This window comes from Leptidea sinapis, chromosome 30 (genome assembly GCF_905404315.1).
Source record: "Leptidea sinapis chromosome 30, ilLepSina1.1, whole genome shotgun sequence".
NCBI classification, from domain to species: Eukaryota; Metazoa; Arthropoda; class Insecta; order Lepidoptera; family Pieridae; genus Leptidea; species Leptidea sinapis.
Window position 1 is genome coordinate 2,334,586 of NC_066294.1, and position 22,525 is coordinate 2,357,110.

Here is a 22,525-nt window from a genome sequence, read left to right on the forward strand (position 1 = left end):
TTACTACTAACGGCGCCTACCAAACTGAAACGTAAATGTTGTTTGGACCTTGGACACTTGTAGCCTAAACAGATGGTCGGATTTGGACAACGCCAATGGACAATGCGATATATTCGATGGTATATCAGATTTTCCATGTACATAATATGATGGTATAACGCCCGGACCAATTAGTGCGAGGCGCTGTCTTTAGGCTACTACTGCTTAGAGTAAAAAAAAGGCGCCTCTAGCCAGAATTTCGTGTTGAGCCTACTGTCCTGGTAGTAATTTAATCTAAGCTTAGAGATTGCTCAATAATATAATAATTATAAATACATTTTCATTATTATAACACCAGACATAAGGGACTGCTCGAAACTAATTCTTGTAGGCTTCATAAGATACATACTAGCTTTAAGGGTAAATATATATGCGTTTATAATAAAGTCCTAGCCACTGTTCAGGCATTATCTATAAAAAAGTTTAAGTTTTATTAAAAAATGGCTTTGTAGTAAATCCTAATACTCGACAGCTGAATATCTAAGTGATCCGACAGCCTGGGACTAGATTAATAGCAATAGCAATGACATTATAATATTTTATATTTCATTAAAAACAGCACAAAAAAAGAATGCTGGCAGAGTTTCTTGCGCTGTTTCTTCTTTCTCAGAGCGCCATTTGTTTCCGAAGCGGTAGTAGTATCTAGTATATTAGAAATGACATCGAAAAGAATTCTAAAGGTATTAATTTTTAAGAAAATACCCCTTATGCCTTTTATAAAGTAAAAAATTATAAAGCCTTATATTTCTTTCAAAAAATTACAGTACAAGTAATGATTTTGCTGATATGCATATTATTTCCCATAGACTAAACAATATACTCTGCTACGTGCCTCACCTTTATCCATTTAAGTTTCAGAAATTGAGTTAAAAGGTAGACGCATTTGTTTTTTGTACTTATTTTTTGCACTTTTATGAACATAGTGCGATCAATTTCACGAGGTCATTTTATTTCTAGATTTTTTAGTAGTCATACATGATTAATGTGTATTAGAATAAAGAGTCGATGGAATTTAAGAAAATGGATTCGGTTAGAAACAATAAAGTGGTACTAAGTAAAAGAATCTAATGAACTAATGAACGGAAGCTGTTTATTCTCTTTTCACTGTAACATTAAGGGCCCCCTCGATTCTGACGACGTAAAACTACCAATTACTCTGCCCATTTGTGGAAACCCTCAGCATAGACAAAGAGACACTTTTATTTCTTTCATTCAAGAATCCTAAAAAGCTTCTTTATAGTCATAAGTAAAACCTTAATATTTCTACGAAAAAAAATCTAAAATTATATCTATTGTTTTGAAATAGTGTTCTTGAAGTCGGTTGTTTTATTGTTATTTTTAGATTTTTAATAAATTTGAAGTACACTAACTAAAAATTTTTCCAAATATGTGTAGATATACTAAATTTTTCAATGCAGCAATGAACGTAAGCGCTTTGCAATTTGATAACAGACAGTACGAAATTCTGTCACAGATCGCACCCTTACTGTAAGTCGTTAAGGAGATTGATCATCATTTTCGACTACGACAATTACTTGACCATAACTATGTTGGTAATTGACTTATATACGGATAACATAAGAAATAATCGGCCTAGTATCGTTAATTGGCTCCTAAAAATTTAAGAGTTCCGTTACATTGTAATGGATCCCATAATCAGAACGTAACTATTTTATATAAGCATATCTTTGAAGTATATCTTTTCCAATAAAAAAATAATAATCGAAATCGGTTAGCGCGATATTGAGTTATTCGTAAATTTGTCACGCACTAACTAATAGCAAAATTAAGATTTTATGGTTTTCTAATGGTTGCCATTGTCAGATCTGGACCAATTTGGACTACATGGGAAGCACCAGCATTCAAATAAAAAAAGAATTATTAAAATCGGTTCACCCAGTCGAAAGTTAAGTTAGAGTTAACAAAACATACGCATTGAGAACATCCTGCATTTTTGAAGTCTGTTAACTTATACCAATGATTATAACTAACTTGCACATAATTTCTAAAACTTGGATTAGATATACAAACTCTCTCTCTCTCTCTCTTCATTCGCATGTGTTCGTATGTATTCGTATCAGATTTTGATAACGACAAATTTTGATACAATTAGGTGCTACGTTCGACATAGAGATGGTATTATAAGCATCATCTGCAGGTGAGCGATAACAGAGACCCAAAAGAATATTGATCAATGCCCTCGCCTAGCATGCAACGTTTTCTCAATTAAATTGCATTAAAATAACATGTGTTAATCTGCAAATCTTCCGGGATTGCATATAATATGTTTTATTCGCTTCATCAATTCCTCTTTAAAACTCTATTTTTTCCTCTGAAATAGAAAGTGGGCATCGGTGATCACTTATTTTAACCTGATGAAAATCCACTCCCATTCCATATAAAGGCTACTGTAAGAGATATTGTTATTATAAAAATAGTACAGTCAATATTGCATATTTTTTAAGATATACTTCTTTAGGCGCGTTAAAAAAATATATGAGAACACAATTTTAAGATGCGCGCGCATCACTGTTTCACAAAAGTGACAGAAACAGGGTGAAGTTGGTTCCTCAAAATTTTCTGACGTTTGCGACATTCGTTATTTTTTTTTTTTGGTTTCTTCGGGTCAAATCCGTCCAGCCGTCTTCGTTATTTAATAATTAAATGCCAAAGCCATTGTTGCAAGATTTTTACAATATTGTTCACTCTATAAACATAGAATAGGACGAGGAATAAATAATTTTAAGGATTTTTGCTTTCTTAGGCCAAAGAAGTATATCTTCTTGCATGCATACATAAGTACACACACACTTTTTATTATTATTTTCAATATAAGCTTTGTTTACATCATCTCTTCGACTACAAGTTCGTCTGAAGCTGTTTTATTTTAGCTGCGGTGATTCTATTTGCTATTTGTAACCTCGCCTCGCCAATCATTCATTACTTTATTACAACATAAACGCTAGGGAATACGAATCCTAATATATCGGCGTATGATCAGAGCTTATAAATAAATATTGAGGTATTATTGGTCTTGGTGACTGGTTTTGCGCAGGCTTTTTTTGTTTTTTTATGATTTAAAAGATGGGCTGGGAGTTTCTTATTCTTAAAAGATATGCTTTTCCCGATATCAAAGCCTTTTTACAAACTGATGTAGCTTCGTAGATGGAAATGAATTAAAATCAGAAGAATCCGCTTAGGAATGAATAAATATTAAAAAGGAATATAACCAAAACTATAAATAATTGCCCAACAAACAGGGGGGTTATATTTATATTACATTATAATTTTAAAATAACAATTAAAAAGCACTGTACCATAGAACTCAAATATTAGTTGTACTAACATATTTTCAATGTGATTGCAAATAATATAACGCTGTGTACAATATTTAGATTTACAATTTTATAGTGATAAGATCTTTATTTTTATTTTATATTTCACAAGTTTTACTTTGTAATCGTTTTTGTACCTAAATTAAATAAATAAATAAATATGTTACCCTAGGGGCATTGTATCTAACACTGTATTTCTGTTAATACCTGTATATCTAACCTTTGGATATCATAAACATTTTTTTATGACAATAAGGGACGATACTAGAAGGACGTTCAGCTGATGGTAATTGATTCGCCCTGCCTATTACAATGTAGTGCCGCTCAGGATTCTTGAGACATAAAATGTTAAGTCACATTTGTCCAAGAATTTCACTAGCTACGGCGCTCTTCATACCGAAACCCAGTAATGGTTACACATTGCTGCTTCACGGCAGAAATAGGCGCCGTTGTGGAACCCTTTCGTCCAGGAATTTCACTAGCTACGGCGCTCTTCAGATCGAAACCCAGTAATAGTTACACATTGCTGCTTCACGGCAGAAATAGGCGCCGTTGTGGTACCCATAATCTAGCCGGCATCCTGTACAAAGGAGCCTCCTACTGTTAACAGTTATAGTGCCTCAAGCTTACCAGTTCAGCATCGCTAGTTGAAAATTTGGTATTGCCAAAATGTTAAAATATTTAAAATAATTAGCCGCGCATCACTTTTAAGAGATATCGGTATTTTATATGTACTTTTCACTAGAAAACAAAATGATGACAAAATTACTTTTTCAAGATGGCGACTGCTGCAGCTGTATTTTGTATTTTTTCCACACAAACACATAAATTGGTGGCTAGTGTCACCAAGTATCACAGTCTGTTCACAGTTATTTCGCCTATGACCTTTGTACATTTATTTTCCGTGTAAGAAAATGTGGCAGAAAAATAGTGCTATCCGCACGTTATTTGAGTGAAAAAAAAGCTACCAGGTGTGTGAAATGGGCTTACCCACACTTGACTTTTCCCGCATCAGTTAGTGTGTAGTGTTAAAATACCGTTCACACTATAGACGGCTGGAATTGTTGAGATTTTAGTTTGAATTATACACCACTAAGATTTGCTATTCAAATTCAAATATTTTTATTCAAAATAGGATGTGACATCACTTATTGAAAGTCAAAAACTACCACCCATTTCAAAAAGAATGCCTGAGAACTGAGAAGAATGGGCGTAACAAACACAGCGAGCTTTTTTCTCCATCAAATAATATGTTTACAAAGTAATATTGTACAATTAAAGTAATTATTTAATAGCCTGAGGGTGGTCGCTCCGTTCCCAATCTGTGGTATCCATGTGGTTTACCACACAAACGTTTTTTAGCAATTCTTTTGAATACCGTTATACTTTTGTTTTGAACATTTTCTGGGATCTTGTTGTAAAGTCATATACATCGCCCCACAAAGACTTACTTACTTCGACTTAGCCGAGTAGTAGGCATGATAAGTTTTTTTCTGTTCCTGGTGTTAACATTAAAATGATAAATGTATGATACAAATTTATGAAGGGACAGGTATTCTTTTTAATAGTATTTATTAAAACCTATAAAGCTTCTTCGATAGTTTAAAAAAATTTATCATTTAGCTCTAAGATAATTTATACATCTAGACACATACTACATAGAGTCTTTTGCTGTTAGACAACCGATAAAAACATACCACTAATATTAGTTTAGTGTGCGTGACAAGTTACGTCTTACACTCGCGATTTGTATGACACTTTGAGTTGGTGTGCGTGAATTGCTCAAAATAGAGATAAGTCCTAAAGTTTATATTTTTCGACGATTTCACAGCTGTCATATTCTATCTAGACCATAGGTTTTCAACGTGGGTGATAACACCCCCTTGTGGGCGTTTGAGACTTTCGGGGGGGCAGTAGAAGACCCAGAGAAAAATATGGGGGATGGAGATGGTGCATATGGGGCGTGGGTAGATTAAAAAATATAGTCTAAAAAGGCAAAAAAATACGCGAAAATACTCTAGAAAAAAACATATTCTCAAAGTGGGCGGTGAGCAAAATAAGGTTGAGAAACTATGATCTAGACGTATAACGGCTGTTCCCAATATACAATCTACAAATAGAGATAAAGTACTATGTCTACTACTGTCAGTAATCAGCTGTCAATAATCTGAAGCTGTCCCAATATACCCGAAAAGTCATTTTTATTGCCTTATAGGGACGCGTGAATTGCAATTTCCATACAAACTTTATATTGCTGGTAAGCTATAAGTCGTCCCATTGACAGACAGCATCCACGGATAAGGTGAGTTACCAAGTTTAATGGGACAGAAAAGTCGATGATAGATACGATTTTTATCTCAAGTAAGAGATAGACTGAAACGGCCGTAAATGATCTAAGATTTGGTTTTATTATTTCATCTATATTTGAAAGAAATTATAGTAAAAGCGAGACCCAACTCGGCTAACGGCCGTTTTCAATAACCGATACATTACTGTCACCGTTTGATGACCAGATCTTATCTATCCATAGTTATGTCCAATATAGTTATAGTCCAATGCTACCTGTCAATAGGTTATTGAAATGTAAGTAAGCGTAAAAAGATGATTTGTCTACCTCTAAGTAAGTCTACCTCCTCTAGTAAGTTAAACTAAGGATAGATAGGTTATTGAAAACGGCCGTAAACCTGCATGCATAGTCACCCCGTACCGAAACTTAGTCTCGAATGTGCATCCATTGTCTTGTAACTGTCTTCACTTTAATTATTATAAGTTTAGTTAGTCTTGTACTAATTATCATAGAAGTAAGTTTCCAGTGGGAGGTTCCTTTGCACAGGATGCTAGATTATGGGTACCACAACGGCGCTTATTTCTGCCTTGAAGCAGTAATGCGTAAACATTATTGTGTATCGATCTGAAGGGCGCTGTAGCTATTGAAATTACTCTGCAAGTGAAACTTAACATCTTGTGTCTCAAGGTGATCAGAATTTTTGAGGTTTTTTCAAGAATCCTGAGTGGCACTGCATTGTAATAGGCAGGGCGTATCAATTACCATCAGCTGAACGTTATCTCGTCCCTTATTTTCATAAAAAGACAAAGTAGCGTTAAATATTGTGTAAATTGTTATTTAAAAACCCAATTCCCCACGTCCGATACATAGCTACTACAGTCATAATGTTTTATTTTATTATAATTTATCAACAGGTTAACTTATAATTAATCAGAGATATTCGCACACTCTGGGGCACTACCTAATAATTATTCACAAAAAAAAATCATTGAATAATCATTAGTTATCCCTACTTAATATTATAAATGAAGATTGATTAGTTTTTTTTTAATGACAATAAGATACGAGACGAGCAGGACGTTCAGCTGATGGTAATTGATACGCCTTGTCCATTACATTGCCGGGCCGCTCAGGATTCTTAAAATATCCAAAAATTCAGAGCGGCACTACAACTGCGATCATTACCTTGAGACATAAGATGTTAAGTCTAAATTGCCCAGTAATTTCACGTAGCTACGGCGCCCTTCAATCCGAAACTGTAATGCTTACACATTACTCCTTCACGGCAGAAAAAGGCGCCGTTGTCGTACCCATAATCTAGCCGGCATCCTGTACAAAGGAGCCTCCCACTGGTACAGAGATAGACAAGAGCTTAGGAACGATATAGGCTCACTTTTATCGTGAATCAATGTCTTGGCGGGGTTGAAATAAGGGTGGAAGTTTGTATTCGTCATCATCGAATATAATGCCATGAAACGTTGTATTTAAGCACTTGATTAAAAATAAATAAATATTTTTTCTAGCTTTATTAAAATTTACACCTGTTTGGGGTTGAAAAAGGGGGATGAATGTTCTATAGTTTGTAGCTTTTATTAAAATGTATTAACCACATCAGTTTCTATGTGTATTAATTGCAAAGTGAGTATTTAAAAAAATTAAAAATGCTGCCCATACTAACTATTGCAAGCGAACGAAGTCGCGTGTAAACCCTAGTATCAAATAAAAGAGCTACATTAAGTAAAACCTATTTATACTTATGACTTTGCATCATTGACATAAACAATATTATTTTGTTTAATTTTTAATTCGTATACTAAACTTATACATAATTATTGAATAGCAAGGAAGAATGGTATGAAAGCAAATATGGCAATATAAAGATAAGGCCACAGAATATAGATAACAAGATAACTGTAAAGCGAGAGGTAAAATAATTTAATGTAAGCGGACTGTAGGTACGAACTATGTCGTAATGTAAAATTAAAAACACTATCCAATAAAATTTGATAAAACCCTGACGGCCTACCATCAACAGTTAATAAGCGATGCGATTGCGACACAGTTCAGTTTAGGTACCGAAACTAAATCACTAATATTCGTACCATGAAGTGTCTTTTTCTGAATGGCGTTTGGATCGCTTATGAAGAATGAACGAAATAAATTTGTCTGAGCTGAGAGGTCCGCGGTGTGAGATGACGCTCTACAGTCGTTGCATAAGTTTGTCTCTCTTACTCGAACATATGCGTTGCGTTTCGAAACCTAAAATGATATGATTATAGCGGTTTTTTTGCGTAGAAAATACTAAAAATACATTTTAAAATTGCGCTTTACAGCGTCAAATTATAAACCATTAAGCCCTTTTTTGTACTTATTAAATAATAGTAATATAAATAAATATAGTTCTTTGAATTACAAATTAAATGTTTGCTTAGGTGTTTTGGTAAAAATAACGAGTTATAAACGCACCTCCATTAATGTTTGATTTGACAGGACCAAAGAGTACTTTTTTTTTAATTCGTTCTTGCGAACAGGCTATAGCCCGGGCCCTTACTGCCTCGTCTTTAGTATTTTCATTTTTGGTATTTTTTTTTTACAATAAAGTCCATTAAAGTATTCTCATCTCATCTTTCATCAATAAAATTTTCCTTTTCTGTATGTTTTCACTATTTTTAAAAGTTATTAATAACACGATTGGCTTTCCTCTCACGCTCACTTTGCCACATAAGCTATCCAGTTTAGGTTGAAATATTACCTCATGGTACGAATGAATGAACGAACTAAATCAGTTTGTGATTCAATTGACATCATTTTTGACATTCAGTTGATATCATTGCGATTTAATCAGTTGATTTGACGTCAACCCAAATTAGATAGCTCTAATCACGTCGTGGTACGAAATAGCAAAAACAGTTCATTTTAGGTTGTCAATTGAATCGCAATAAGAGTTCATGGCAGGCCCGCAGGCCTGTCTAACTCCGCGTGCGGCGGCCTCTACACAGTAGGCGTTTAAAATTTAAAATTCTTCTAAAACAATATTCTTTACGATTACATACTTATTTATATTATAGAAAAAACTAAGGAATTTTTTAAAGATGACCTGAAGACAACCGTCATGTCGTCAGAATAGGTAATAGAGGCAATTTCTAGGTAAATAATGTGGGTTAATAGCGCTGTGCGATCTGAATTACACCTTATTATATGGCCGCAAGAGTCCCTATTTCTTTAATTGATTTTGCAGAGTGAGACTTCTGTACTTGTACTATTACATATTCTTTGATAAAACTTTAAAATGTTTCAGGATGGCTACGTGATATCTTACATCGAGGTATCAGCCACAACTCTATCCTCCGGTAATGTGACCTTCTCCGTGCTCCGCGGAGGAACAGGATCCAGGAGTATCTCCTTCCACCTGGCATCCAACAACAGTGACTTCCTAAAGTACGACTACCTGACCTACGGCATCAGGGACGAGGAGTATAAAAAGGTGATGAGCGCCTCAAATCCTTTGTTTAGGTTTGTTGATAGATTTTATTCAAATTTTATAGAAATCTAAATAAGAAGATACTAGAATTGTCTCCCGCGAATACATGTCGCCTCAAAGTTATATAATATAATACCTTCGATGGAATATAATAATAAAACAACAGATTAACAAATATCAAATAAGTCTAATATTTACGAGAAACGAAATCTTAACGAGATCAACTAAAGAGTCCCGAACTGTTATCGAAATGTCAGACTATTTTAAAGCCTTTTCAAATTAATAAATGGTAACCCTAGCGGGTTAGTAGTGATAAATTATTAATCGGAACAGCAAAAGTAAAAGAACGCGTAAATAATATAGCATAGTGCATTGATACCAATTATTTATTTAATTGGTAAGTCTTTTCATAGCTTAAAGGTTTTTAATAAAATATAAAGCGATCATTTCAGTTTCAGTCATTTAAGTTCTGATTATGAGATTCTTTATTTGTAAAAGCGTCACCTTTCACACCATTGCTGCACAAGTTCCTCAATATCGAGAGTTTTTTAAGCGTACGCAGCAATGTATGCATATTTGTTTCTATTAACTTCTTATTGAGGTTTCTATAGGAACTAACATTAATTACTGCAGAAAATATATGATGAAGATTTTTATGGAGAAAAAAAGAGATAACGGGTCACCCGATAGTTCTAATATCCGCCGCTCACATTGGCATAGCAACACCAGAGCCGTGAGGAACCACAGAGCGTTTACATGCAGGTAGATTTATTTCAGTTTCATCAAGAAAGGCTATCAGATACTATGATTATATTTGCCGATGTCCAGTTGTGTCCGGAAATGAATTAATTATTATTTGTATGAACAAAAGACACAATGTATGTATCAACGCCATCTAGTGTAGAATACGGGAACTCCAACACCGCAATACTTGTAGTATAACCTTGTCCATGTTAAAGTTTGTGAAGCTTCATAATCTTCAATAATGTCGCTAGATGGCCTGTTATAAATAATTCTGTCTTTTTACTTTTCAGCTCGCCAACATAATATCGGTTCCTATGAAAAACGCCGGTTCCCAACTGCTGTCATCAATGAATATACCATATTATTTATTTTTAATGTATATCATAAAACAAATAAATTTGATTTAAATAATTTTATTCTTACAATTTTCAATTCTTAGGTAACCTAATAATTAATAATATTACATTCTTATAAAATATGTATAACGAATTATGCCTGAATAGATTATTCTAATAGTATCTGCTGAATACATTAATAAAATACCCTTTTGATATCGACATTAGGATACTTAAAAAATTGGAAGAAATCATTTATCAGTTGCAGTAGACAACTTATTTTTTTAATCACGGGTTCGAGTCCCGCATCGTTCATAAATTTTGTTTTCAAATTTTAATTTGTTTACCTAAACTAGATTATTATTTCTCCTTAAGTATGTATTTAACAACTAAACAACCTTTGTTTTCTAATATTTATAAACAATTACCTAAATTAAATAATACATTTTTGCGATACAGAAAAGCAATTGGTGAGTTTTAATTTTTTGTTCAATTAGTTAGTATAACATACCAATTGCTTCTGTGAACTAATCCGAATAGTTTAAGGAGGAATAATGTATACAAATTTTTTACTATTAACAGTTTTAGTACCAAAATTTTCGGTTGAAGTGACTTTTACAAGGCCCACAGTTAAAATTCTCTTCAAGCGATCGTCAAATGTAGAATCTTGCTAATTTCGTTCAAGTACTTCCTTAATGGACCTGGTGTTGTCCCGTTGGTGAGCGGACATTTGTCAACGGTGAGACAAGTGCCGTTGCTATCTCGGAGCAGGCCAGGGGCACACACACAGCCCCCGTTACAAGACTTGGTGCAGATCGGCTCCGGGTCGTCACAGGTCGGCTCGCACAACGCGTTGCAAATATCGTAAACCTCATCCTCGTTGAAGCAAGGTTCTAATGGCTCTGAAACATAGAAGTTAAAAACCCTGAAACATGAAACAACCAGTGGGAGGCTTTTTTCATAGGATGCCGGCTACGTGAGTACCATAGCGGCGCCTGTACCTACCGTCACGAATTAATTGTTGAAAGTAAAAGTAATTTGAAAGTAAACGTACAAGTATTGTTTGAGTTCCGGTATGAAGGACGCCGTAGCTAGTAAAATTACTGGGCTAATGAGACTTAACATGAGAGTTTTTCTTCGATCTTTTTATAGCTTTAACTACTAAAGTTTTTTTTTCCTTTAACGTCAGGTAGATAAGTACACCCACAACTTTTCTGTTCCATAATCATAGAGTAATATTGTTTACAATATATAGAATTATAATTGTTTATAAATTACTCTGTTTAATTTTACGTTAGCGCACTTCCTTAGTCGATTATTCCTGGACGAGCGTCACATAAAGATAGCGAATCAGAATTTCAAAGCCCGACTATAAAAAAAATCACTTCTTAATTAGAATTAAATCTTGACTTTTCAATTCCCTATCGGAAAAGACTCAATGAAAAGTCACACTTACTTAAGTAATCGGCGATTTACGCTTCATTAACCTTGAAGGTCATGGAAACTATGTTAAAAACTTGTTTTGAAAAAAGTCAATGATTTAAGTATAAAAAAATTAGATCATTAATTGTATTTGAATTTATTTGTTTGTTTATACTATTTTATTGGTCAGACGTTTTGATACTTCCCGTCCAGGAAAGGATAGCAGGTCCTGTATGTAGTGTTTGAAAATTATTTTCACCAACTTTACGATAATATCTGATTCACTTGAACATTTGCACTTGTATCAGGAATCAGTGAAAGCAAAACATAAAGGGTTTAACAGCCTTAAAAAATTATACTTGTTGATTTACGGAGTCTTAGGTTATGTGAAATGTACTCATCTCAGCAATTTAACTTCTCTAGTCAACTATTGGAATAATTACACACAGTGGAATACTTCGTTCTCAAACTGAATAACTGTTCAATAATTAGTAAGTTACCAAAGAGATTACATTTTAATCCATATTTTTATTAAAAATAAAAGGCCGCTGAGTTTCTTGCGCCCGTTCTCCTCAGGTAAGGTGGTAGTTTTTGACGTTCAATAAGTGATTTTGAATTAGGATTGCTATTTTGAAGAAAAATATTTAAATTTGAGTATCAGATATTATAAATGGGTGTAAGTACCATGCCTAAGGACGGGTACAGGCTAATTGGACAATAGTTAGAAGGGTTTATTCCTGTTTACCTGTTTTTAAAGGGATTCCTTTGTAACGCGGTCCGCTATGACTACGGATAGACTACGAACTAAAAATAATTGTGTAATTCTTACCAGCAGTGCAGTTGCTGATTACAACACATTTGTTCTGCACCTCATCTCTGACAAAGCCTGATTTGCAGAAGCAGCCCATACTGCAGGCACCCACACATTCAGGTTCAGGGTTGGAGCAGGTGGCAGGACAAGGAGAACCACAGGAGAGGAACTCTTCGTTTGCGCCACATACAGATGTGTTGTTTGCTGTAGTTGTAAATATATTAAGAAGTAGAATAATTTAAAATTCACTCTAAGTCAATGACATATCGTTGTTCGAGCAAGAGAAATCGAACCCGATATCAATTTATCACTAAGAAAACACTTTATTTCACTAACTTAGTTAGGAAAGCATAGTTTATTTTTACAAGTGTCGTCTTCCAGATCTTGTGATATCTATTTCGATGCAATAAGCTCTCATCTCTCTCACTGAAAACCCAGGCTGACTTACCCAGGATGCCAGCTAAGTAAGGGTACCATAATGGCACCTTTATTTGTTGTCAAGCAGAAATGTGTAAGCATTATTGTGTTTTTGTTTGAAGGGTACCGTGGCTAGCAAAATTTTAAGATTCCTGAGTAGGCCCCCCACAAGATGGCCTGATGATCTGGTCAAGATCGCAGGAATACGTTGGGTGAGGGCAACGCAGAACGTAGAGGCCTTTGTCCAGCAGTGGACGTCTTCCTGATGATGAAGATGATGAGTAGTACTGCGTTATACAGGTGTATCACTAACCAAGTGAACGATTAGCTTGTCTTGTCATTTTTCCTGGTAATAATATCATGTGACTAGTGATATCAACTTAAATTTAGTCATTCAGTAATTCAATGCCTCCAAAAACAGTGACATAATAATGTACTGAATTTCATTCAGGCTCTAAGGACTGACTTAATTTGTACTTGGAACACTAAAATATCAAAAATATTCATTGAAACCTGTGTTACATGGCATATTCATAAATACCTAGAAATATTAAAATTTTACAAATTCAAACAAAAATTTTGTCTCCGATCGATATTTTGTATACAGTTTTAGATTTTTCAACAAAAAAAAATGAAAAATTACAACCGCTTGGGAAATGTAGAGATTTACCCCCTTATTCATAATAGTCTGCTAACTTAAGCATTGCTAATTCTCACTCTGTCTTCTTCTATTGACCTAAGTCAGAATGAGAAAAACCACTCTTTAGCGGCTGTTTTAAGTTAGCGGACCATTATGAATAAGGGGGTTAATGTGAAAGGGGTAATGGGCACACATCTTTTTTAAGTATTAACAGCTTCACCGTTTTTCATTATATTTATTCAATGTCGTGGTTCAATCTTTTATATGTAGCAGTCAATTGACCCCAAACCCTTTACATTCACTGGAGGATATATTGCAGAGCTCGATCACCCAGGTATTATTAGTTTAAGTAAGGACTTACCAGCGATACATTGATCGGTCGTGACACAAGTACCGTTTTCGTTTCTCAGGTAACCAGATTTGCAGAAACACCCTTCGACACAATCGTCGATGCAGTTCACAGGTCCTGCAGGGTTGGTGCAATTAAAGGGGCAGGCTGAACCACAAAGAAGATACTCCTCATTTTGGGGACAATCTCCTGAAAGGAACAAACTTTAAATAAAACTGATAACGACTTCAAATATAAGAAGGGAAATTAATAGACAGAGTATCTCTTATAATATTTCTAGTTAGCCTAAACTATGTTAAAATAGATGGCATGTCTGAGACGTGAAAGAGAATCAAAGCTGATGTAAATACTACGAATAAGAGTTTCGTAAGTTTTGCCAACCTTTTAGAAACCGTAGTACCTATGTCGTATCGTCCTAGAAACACCGCACAAGTTGTACATGGAATTACTTACTTGACGACTGACTATATTATGAGGCAGATCGATTAGAGATAGATTATTGTTTCTGATAAGACATATCAAGAATTCAGATGGAGTGACGTATTGGTGAAATATTTATATACAGGGTGGACCAAAAGTCTCTTTACATTTGAATCGGTTGCCGCGTCTAGCAGCGGCGGCGGAGCGGGGTGGAGGGGTTACGCATTGCAAGAGCGGCCAATAGGAATTTAGTACCATGGCGTCGTTCAGCGGTAGTCAACGTGCGTTTTGTGTACGCGAGTACTATCGAAACAACGATTCTGCGACCTTAGCTCAACGAAAGTTTTGCAATCATTACAAGATACGACACAAAAATCAAGCTCCATCAGGTGTGTTAATTAAAAAATGGGTGCTCAAGTTTGAGAAGACGGGTTTAACAATGGATTTACCTCGATCTGGCCGGCCTAGAACGTCGAGGGACCCCGAAAACGTGGAGCGAGTAAAATGGTCTGTTCGTGACCAACTTGGACTTTCAACTCGAAAGCGGTCTGCTGTCCTTAACGTGCCAAGATAATGATGTATTAAACCGCATTCTCAAGAAAGATTTAAGTCTACATTCCTATAAAATCCAAATGGTGCAGGAATTAAGGCCTCAGGACCATGCCACTAGGTTGCAGTTTGCGAACGAAATGGTAGAGCGATTCACCAGTTTTACAAACATTTTTTTCTCAACAAGGCACACTTCCACCTAAATGGGCATGTTAATAGACAAAATTGTCGTTATTGGAGTGACACTATGTCATGGTGATCAAAAACCCCTGCATTCCAGCCAACCAACCCAGTAACTCTTGACAAATTAAAGGATCGTATTCGCACAGAAATTCAAAACATTTCAACAGAAACATGTAAAGCTGTTATCGAAAATTTCCGCTCTAGATTGCAGCAATGCCAGAATAATGAAGGATTGCATATGAATGATGTGACTTTTAAGAAATAAATTCCCCTTTTGTTTACTATCGAAAACAATAAACAATTTTAATCTACTGTAATTAGTTTTTTTTTAATCATCATTCGAATTATAAACAGACTTTTGGTCCACCCTGTATTTGGGCAACTAACAAATTACACTCTTTACATGCTTAAACTTAAAATATAATAATAATATGAATAAGAGTTAATTCACTTATAAGCTACCACAGCATTCATAATTTTTACTACGCTTATAGGACAGTAATTTTAACAATTTATTAACAAAAATCTAAAAATATTGTAATATATTATTTAAAATAAAAATGAAAATATGAAAACAAGGTTTCTAAGTCACATGTGTAAATTAAGTATTTTCTTTTAATATTGAGCAAGCGGAATGAATAAATCAATGTTCTGCGAATTGGCCAGTGAATTATATGACCTACAGAGCCTAAAAATAGTTGCGTTTTGACACAGATTAGTGCTAGATTGTGGTACTACAAACAACGAATAGGCATTTTTTCTTATTAATTTTGGAGGAACGTTTATTTTGAATTTGGATAGCAATTATGGAGAATCTATTTTACCGCTAAAATTATTGTGTTAAAACAAAAGATCTAACACTATCCTTCTATCAGCCAGTGGGATCACACCGTAATGTTTTAGCGTTTTTTGGTAGCTTGAGTTCTTTTTCGCTAAGAAGTCATTATAAGATATATGATACATAAAGCGTCTTTGCACACTCTTAATACGCCTAATAAATATATCATACTGTGGACTCCAAACTACGCTGCAGTATTCTAAGATGGACCGTACAAAAGAGTTAAATAATGTTATTTTGGTATATATGTTATATAGATACAATATACAATAACGTATTGTGTTACGGTGAGTTAAATGATGATATATTTGTAAAACATAAACGGCCTGACAAGTAAACTAGGTATAAAATTATACTTGAGAATAAACCAAGAATAAATAATATGTTTACAAATGGACATATTGCCTCCCGCGTTTATTTGGAAGGTTGGTTGACATTCGATATCTGCAAAATTATCATTGTACTGACAGTGTTTTCAGCGATACAGTTAACATTTTGCATATTCTTGTTTTTTTTTTTATGAAAATAAGGGACGAGACGAGCAGGACATTCAGCTAATAGTAATTTGATACGCTCTACCCATTTTAATGCAGTACCGCTCAGGGTTCTTGAAAAACCCAAAAATTCTGAGCGACACTACAATTGCGCTCGTTACCTTGAGACATAAGATGTTAATTCTCATTTGCCCAGTAAATCCACTAGCTAAGGTGTACTTCAGACTGAAACACAATAATGCTTACACATTACTGCTTCACGGCAGAAATAGGCGCCGTTGTGGTACCCATAATCTAGCCGGCATCCTGTGCAAAGCAGCCTCCCACTGGTAAAGTTTATTTGGTTTATTTGCCGCTGCACTTCACGACGCTTTCATTTAAACGCTGGTCAATTGCCCCACCCAAATTAGTCAATAATCAAACATTCCTTAACACAATAGTGATTCGGGATCACATATAGCTTATATACGTGGACATAACATATTGTTAACCGCGCTTTAATTAATCACATAATGAAGCAGGAACAAACCCTACATAATACAAATCACACAGCTTCTGTTACAGCTACGGTACAGTAATTATTATCACAAAGACGATATTATAAGGACGTGCCAAACTAATTTCACACTTGAATAATTAACTATTGAAACTGCGAGCCAAATCTGTTTGATTAAGAGAACGATATAAGGCTGGTGACACAACGGTTCCGTAATAATAATTCCTTCAATTTCATTTGCGTCTTTACATATCGTAGCCCGTTTAAATTAGTACCTCTATCGAACTTTTGACTATTGTGTCCCGGGTTTAATCTATCTTTAATATTTCAAGAGAGCAGACTATTGTTTTTAAATTAAACAGTACCTAACAATTAGCTACTTGTCACCAAGCTAATAACAATTTTCCTATATTTTTGCTTTTCTATGTAGGCATTTTTCATAATATTTTATGCTATAAACTTCTCAACATTTTGCTGAGTAGCTTTTTCAACGATTATAATGCTATAGCATGATAGAAAAAACTAACAAATTCCTCAATTTCCCATTAAATAGTAAACAATGCTTGCGCGATTGCTTACAATTTTTTCAAGGCCTAGAAAAGACCTTCAAAACAAGCGCGAACACCTTTATTAAAGGCCGTCAACTCTCCTGTAATTCCACTGGTGCTGCAAGAGAATGTGGGCGATGGTAATCACTTGACAGGAGGTGACTAGTGAGCTCGTTTGTCCTCCTTGTCTATAAACTACTGCTGCAGTTTGTGGATTTGACACTAGCCGAAATATAGGCTATGAGACATGATTAGAACAATCCAATAATGAATGCTTTCACCGACATAACTAAAATACTATAGACTTTAAAAACAAAATTCTTTTGAATGTATTGTACGCATCTTGCGTGTAAATATTACTTCACTTTTAAATGATATGCTCGAAACTTATGTAATAAGAAAACTTTGGCATGATTTACCATGAAAGTAAGAGCTCTAGCTTCTAGTCAGTACTTGCATAGTTTATACATACAATTATTTTGGAAAATGCAGTGCCAGTAAATGTTTGTCAATTTTAATGATAGGTTGATTAGTCCTTGCCACTTCAGTATACTAGGATTTTTAATAATATATTTTTATTTTAACTACATTTGACTCAATAACTTATCGTTTCCCGCAAGGGTTGCAGTGCAAATATTTTACCTACATTCAAAGAGGTCTTCGTTAACAATTGTCACTATGAAACTCTTTGAATTACTAAAATGTCTCCCCATTTACATTCTAGTTGGCCATGGTATGACTAAGTAAACTATAGCTCAAAAAAAATAGTCTAATGTCAAGTATGAAAATGTGTAATGAAAAAGAAATGGTAAAATACAATAATACTATTACAAACTTATTACGAATCTACTAAATATGAATTGTTATTAAGTGCCAATGTTTTTCACGTATTAAGGCTTTTAATGAACAGGCTAAATTATTTTAAGTTAAGTTGAGCTCAGTACAACCCCATCCCAAGACATGTATCACTATAAACTGGTATGTGCAGTGGAAATGAAGCTAGCGTGTTTGTTGACGATTTTATGTTTATTAAAACATGGAAGCACTATTATGATTAGTAAGTAAATATCTATATATATAAAAATGAATTGCTATTCGTTAGTCTCGCTAAAACTCGAGAACGGCTGGACCGATTTGGCTAATTTTGGTCTTGAATTATTTGTGAAAGTCCAGGGAAGGTTTAAAAGGTGAATAAATATGAAAGTGTTCGGAATTAAATAAAAACAACAATTTTGTTTTTCCTTTGATGTGTCCCCCGTGATCCGATATTTGTTTTGTATGGACATATTTTCTATGAGAGAATTTATTGACGCACGGTTTGACAGTTCTGCTATAAAACAATTTCATTACAACAACAGGGAGCATATTTTACGAAATAATTCTTGATGTTATAAAATACTAGCTGACCCGACAGACGTTGTTCTGTTCATAATATAAAAAAAACTCTTGCGAATGGAATATTGGAAAATCCGTTCTTAGCTGACCTCTACTCGGTGAAAAGATATCGTGATGAGTGACTATGTACGTGGAAATCTCTTATATATATATATATATAGATTGAACTTCGGAAATGGATTGTCTTGATTCATACCACAAACTTTCAAGGATTGGCCTCAAGATTTGAATCGTCAGGGTGAATGCGAGACAGATCGGAAATTAAAGATTTGCGGGCTAACTCGTCATGCAAAATGTTCATTAAGTAGTTGCTGCAGATCTGAAGAATTGCTATTATCACATTGCTGCATTGATCTCTTGACATCGATCAAGTTATTTGTCCATGTTGCCCATGTATAATTGTAAAAATTTAAGCTATGCTTCTTCGAGAGGTTGCAGTGATCCAATACGATGGTGAATCTGTCCTTATATCTACAATATCAAATGCAAAACCCGTATTACTGATTTATAAACACTTCTTTTAAAATTAGCATAAACAATACATAGGAATAAGTATACTACGTATGTTATTCTTTTACTGTATTGTGTGTAAGTATGTAAATAAATAAATACCTTGAATGTCGGATTAAATCCTCGTTCTTAGATGTCTGCCCCAAATGAGGTCATTTGGAAACAAACATTGTATTTTTGAGTGTTTTCTAGAACATGGCAGCACAATTCTTGCGTTTCTCCGCAGAATACTCACAAACAATGTCCATCGGCCCAATGCGAAAGCTATTATGCAAGCAGTACTACAGTACAGTATAAGTACTGCAATCGTATCGAAACGCTGCTCGATTCAAATCAGTACTTCATAAAGTTCTTCTTGTGCGTCGAAAATTATCTATAAATTGTTGATCTTTGAGGTTTTACTGGACGATTTCGTATTGCCAGCCGATCCGTTTTACGGGGTGCTACGCTTTGCTCTTCTGATTCATAGCACGAAGACGATCCATACTAACGCGGTTCTTTTCACCTGCAATTTCTTGTTCTTCTTCTGTCCTTTCATTCGCAATATTTCGAATCCTAGTTGCATTACGTCTTTGTCGGGAATAATTTGATCGTCTTAGTTGTGACATTGTTAATGATAATATCGGCACAATAAGCTAATAGATTTTCGAAAGAAACACACCAACCGGTCAACTTGAATAACATGACGTGCACTGTCAGTTGTATTTTATAACTCATGTAGCGTGAAACTAACAAAAAAATTTATTAAATTCTTTCTATTCTCGAGATGTCATCAAAATGTCAATCTATGTCCGTCTCCTGGCTCTAAGCTACCTCCTCAACAATTTTCAGCCATATCGGTAAAGCCGTTCTTGAGTTATAAATAGTGTAACTAACACGACTTTCTTTTATATATTATATAGATTATTGAAAAATTCATAAAAACAGCATTTTATTTATTATATACAGAACAACGTCTGTCGGGTCAACTAGTTATTAATAAATATGTGGCTATATATGATTATATTCTATACATGTTTAAATTATATATTGAACAATATCAATAACAAACTAACTAAATGTCTTGCGATTGAAAATTGATCGAATTGCATGAATAATAATAACGTAAATGATGTATGATTGTGAAACTGAAGTCGTAGTGGGCAGGGCACATAGCTCGGCGGACAGATGGCCGTTGGGGCAGTAAGCTCCTCAGATGGCGACCACGTACCGGAAGACGTAGTGTTAGTAGATCCCCACAAGATGGACCGACGATCTGGTCAACATCGCTGCCCTCTCTCGCCCGCAGATCTCTCTTTGGGGGAGGCTTTTGTCCAGCAGTGGACGTCTTCCGGCTGATATAATGATGATGAATAATAACGTGAATGGAAAAAAGTGACGGCTACTGAACCAATCCAACGTAGGAATTCTCAAGCTAAGAGCATACTGTCACTTCAAATGCATCTCCGAGACATCATGTGTTTCAGGTTTCAACCATGGCAATCTAATTCCATGTAACTATTAAATAGATTCAACCGTAAATCTGGGGATCTGTTACCAGTGGGAGGTCACTTTGTACAGGATGCCGGCTAGATTATGGTTTTCAAAAGTCTGCCTATTTCTGCCGTGAAGCAGTAATATGTAAGCATTACTGTGTTTCGGTCTGAGGGCGCCGTAGCTAGTGAAATTACTGGCAAACGAGACTAAACATTTTATGTCTCAAGGTGACGTGCGCAATTGTAGTGCCGGTCAGAATATTAGAATTTTTCAATTATCCTGAGCCATACTGCATTGTAATGGTCAGGGCGTATCAATTACCATCAACTCAACGTCCTGATCGTCTCGACCCTTATTTTCATTAAAAAAATAACAATTTTATTTGGATGGTTATATCCTAAGGTTATATTGCTTTGTCATGCGAGCTGTGACATATAATTTTACGTCATTCTTCATTTATAAAGTGATGTGTCTTTATCTCTTCTCTTGCTACTGTTCTACAGGTATATTGATGGTAATTCAGTACGCCATGGTTTCAGAGCAGGAGTGTCCGCACAATGAGTTGTATCGATCCTGTTCCTTCACAAACGAGTACACCTGTTGGGAGTCCCAGCTACAGGACACGAGAGTGATGACGATCCCGGAACGACTGACACACTGTCGCTCGGGATGCTATTGCAAGTAATACTATCTTATCTATAATATATACTAGAACAATGCTATCGTCACTTCAGTATCTTAGTTCTTATACGAGATACATATAAATTGAGCTTAGCCTTATACTGAATAATGAAGATGAATATAATTGGTACTTCAATGTTAAGGTTTCATACAGCATGAAAATTTATTTTTACACAAAACCTTGATCTCCTTCTAGATAAATCATTTACGTTATTATCTTCCCATGATTATTACTTAAGTATCGTGATCTGCTACTTATCATCTTATATCAGATGAAATTAATTAGAAAGCAGAAAGCATCCTAAAGCAAGGAGCGGTCTTCAATTCGACTGTTTTTTTTGTATATTTATTATATAATTTATCATACCATCATCATCATAATTTTACTAGTGGGAGGCTCCTTTGCACAGGATGCCGGCTAGATTATGGGTACCACAACGGCGCCTATGTCTGCCGTGAAACATTACTGTGTTTTGTTAGAAGGGCGCCGTAGGTAGTGAAATTACTGGGCAAATGAGACTTAACATCTTATGTCACAAGGTGACGAGCGCAATTGCCGCGCAGAATTTTTGGGTTTTCCAAGAATCCTAATCGGCACTGCATTGTAATGGGCAAGGTGTATCAATTACCATCAGCTGAACGTCCTGCTCGTCGAGTCCCTTCGTTTCATACAAAAATCAAAATTAAAAAATTGCAGAGAAAAATAATTGTTCCTTTTTAGTTGCATAACTTGTTTTAAAGCATGTGTATTATTGTATTGAGAATTTAATCTGAATTTTAAAGTGAAAAAATTATGCATTCAATTCAGTTTGGCCGAGTTGTCTAAATAATGTAAGCTCTAGTTCCCGAGAGAGCATGGATAACATTATCATATAATTTTATGAACAAGCATAATATTTTATATAAGTAAGAAGAAATAAACGCAAAAGCAAATAATTTTAAATATATTGTAATCGAGTAGTTGATTATTTCTTAAGACATATACTCACATACACATACATACACACACTTATACACTCATACACAAATAACCTAATATAATTAGGACATCGGCCATCGCATAAATTGTAATTAG

General features: G+C 34.8%; 1 protein-coding gene and 2 long non-coding RNA genes across 3 annotated transcripts; 2 read left to right on the plus strand and 1 right to left on the minus strand.

The window, feature by feature from the left end:
* The first annotated feature begins 9,004 nt into the window (after positions 1 to 9,004).
* LOC126973937 (uncharacterized) lies at positions 9,005 to 10,297 on the plus strand. The gene is made up of 2 exons (XR_007731441.1): positions 9,005 to 9,174; positions 10,177 to 10,297. It is a non-coding gene; the product is annotated as an uncharacterized LOC126973937 (long non-coding RNA).
* A 442-nt stretch (positions 10,298 to 10,739) lies between these two features.
* Positions 10,740 to 16,433, minus strand: LOC126973745 (serine protease inhibitor swm-1-like). The gene is made up of 4 exons (XM_050821068.1): positions 16,430 to 16,433; positions 13,873 to 14,049; positions 12,473 to 12,658; positions 10,740 to 11,123 (listed from the first exon to the last, which is right to left on the minus strand). Exons 1-4 carry the CDS (start codon positions 16,431 to 16,433, stop codon positions 10,864 to 10,866), a joined length of 627 nt encoding a protein of 208 aa, XP_050677025.1. The 3' UTR covers positions 10,740 to 10,863.
* A 1,690-nt stretch (positions 16,434 to 18,123) lies between these two features.
* On the plus strand, positions 18,124 to 21,450 carry LOC126973938 (uncharacterized). Its single transcript, XR_007731442.1, has 2 exons — positions 18,124 to 18,445; positions 21,309 to 21,450. It is a non-coding gene; the product is annotated as an uncharacterized LOC126973938 (long non-coding RNA).
* Positions 21,451 to 22,525: the final 1,075 nt, after the last annotated feature.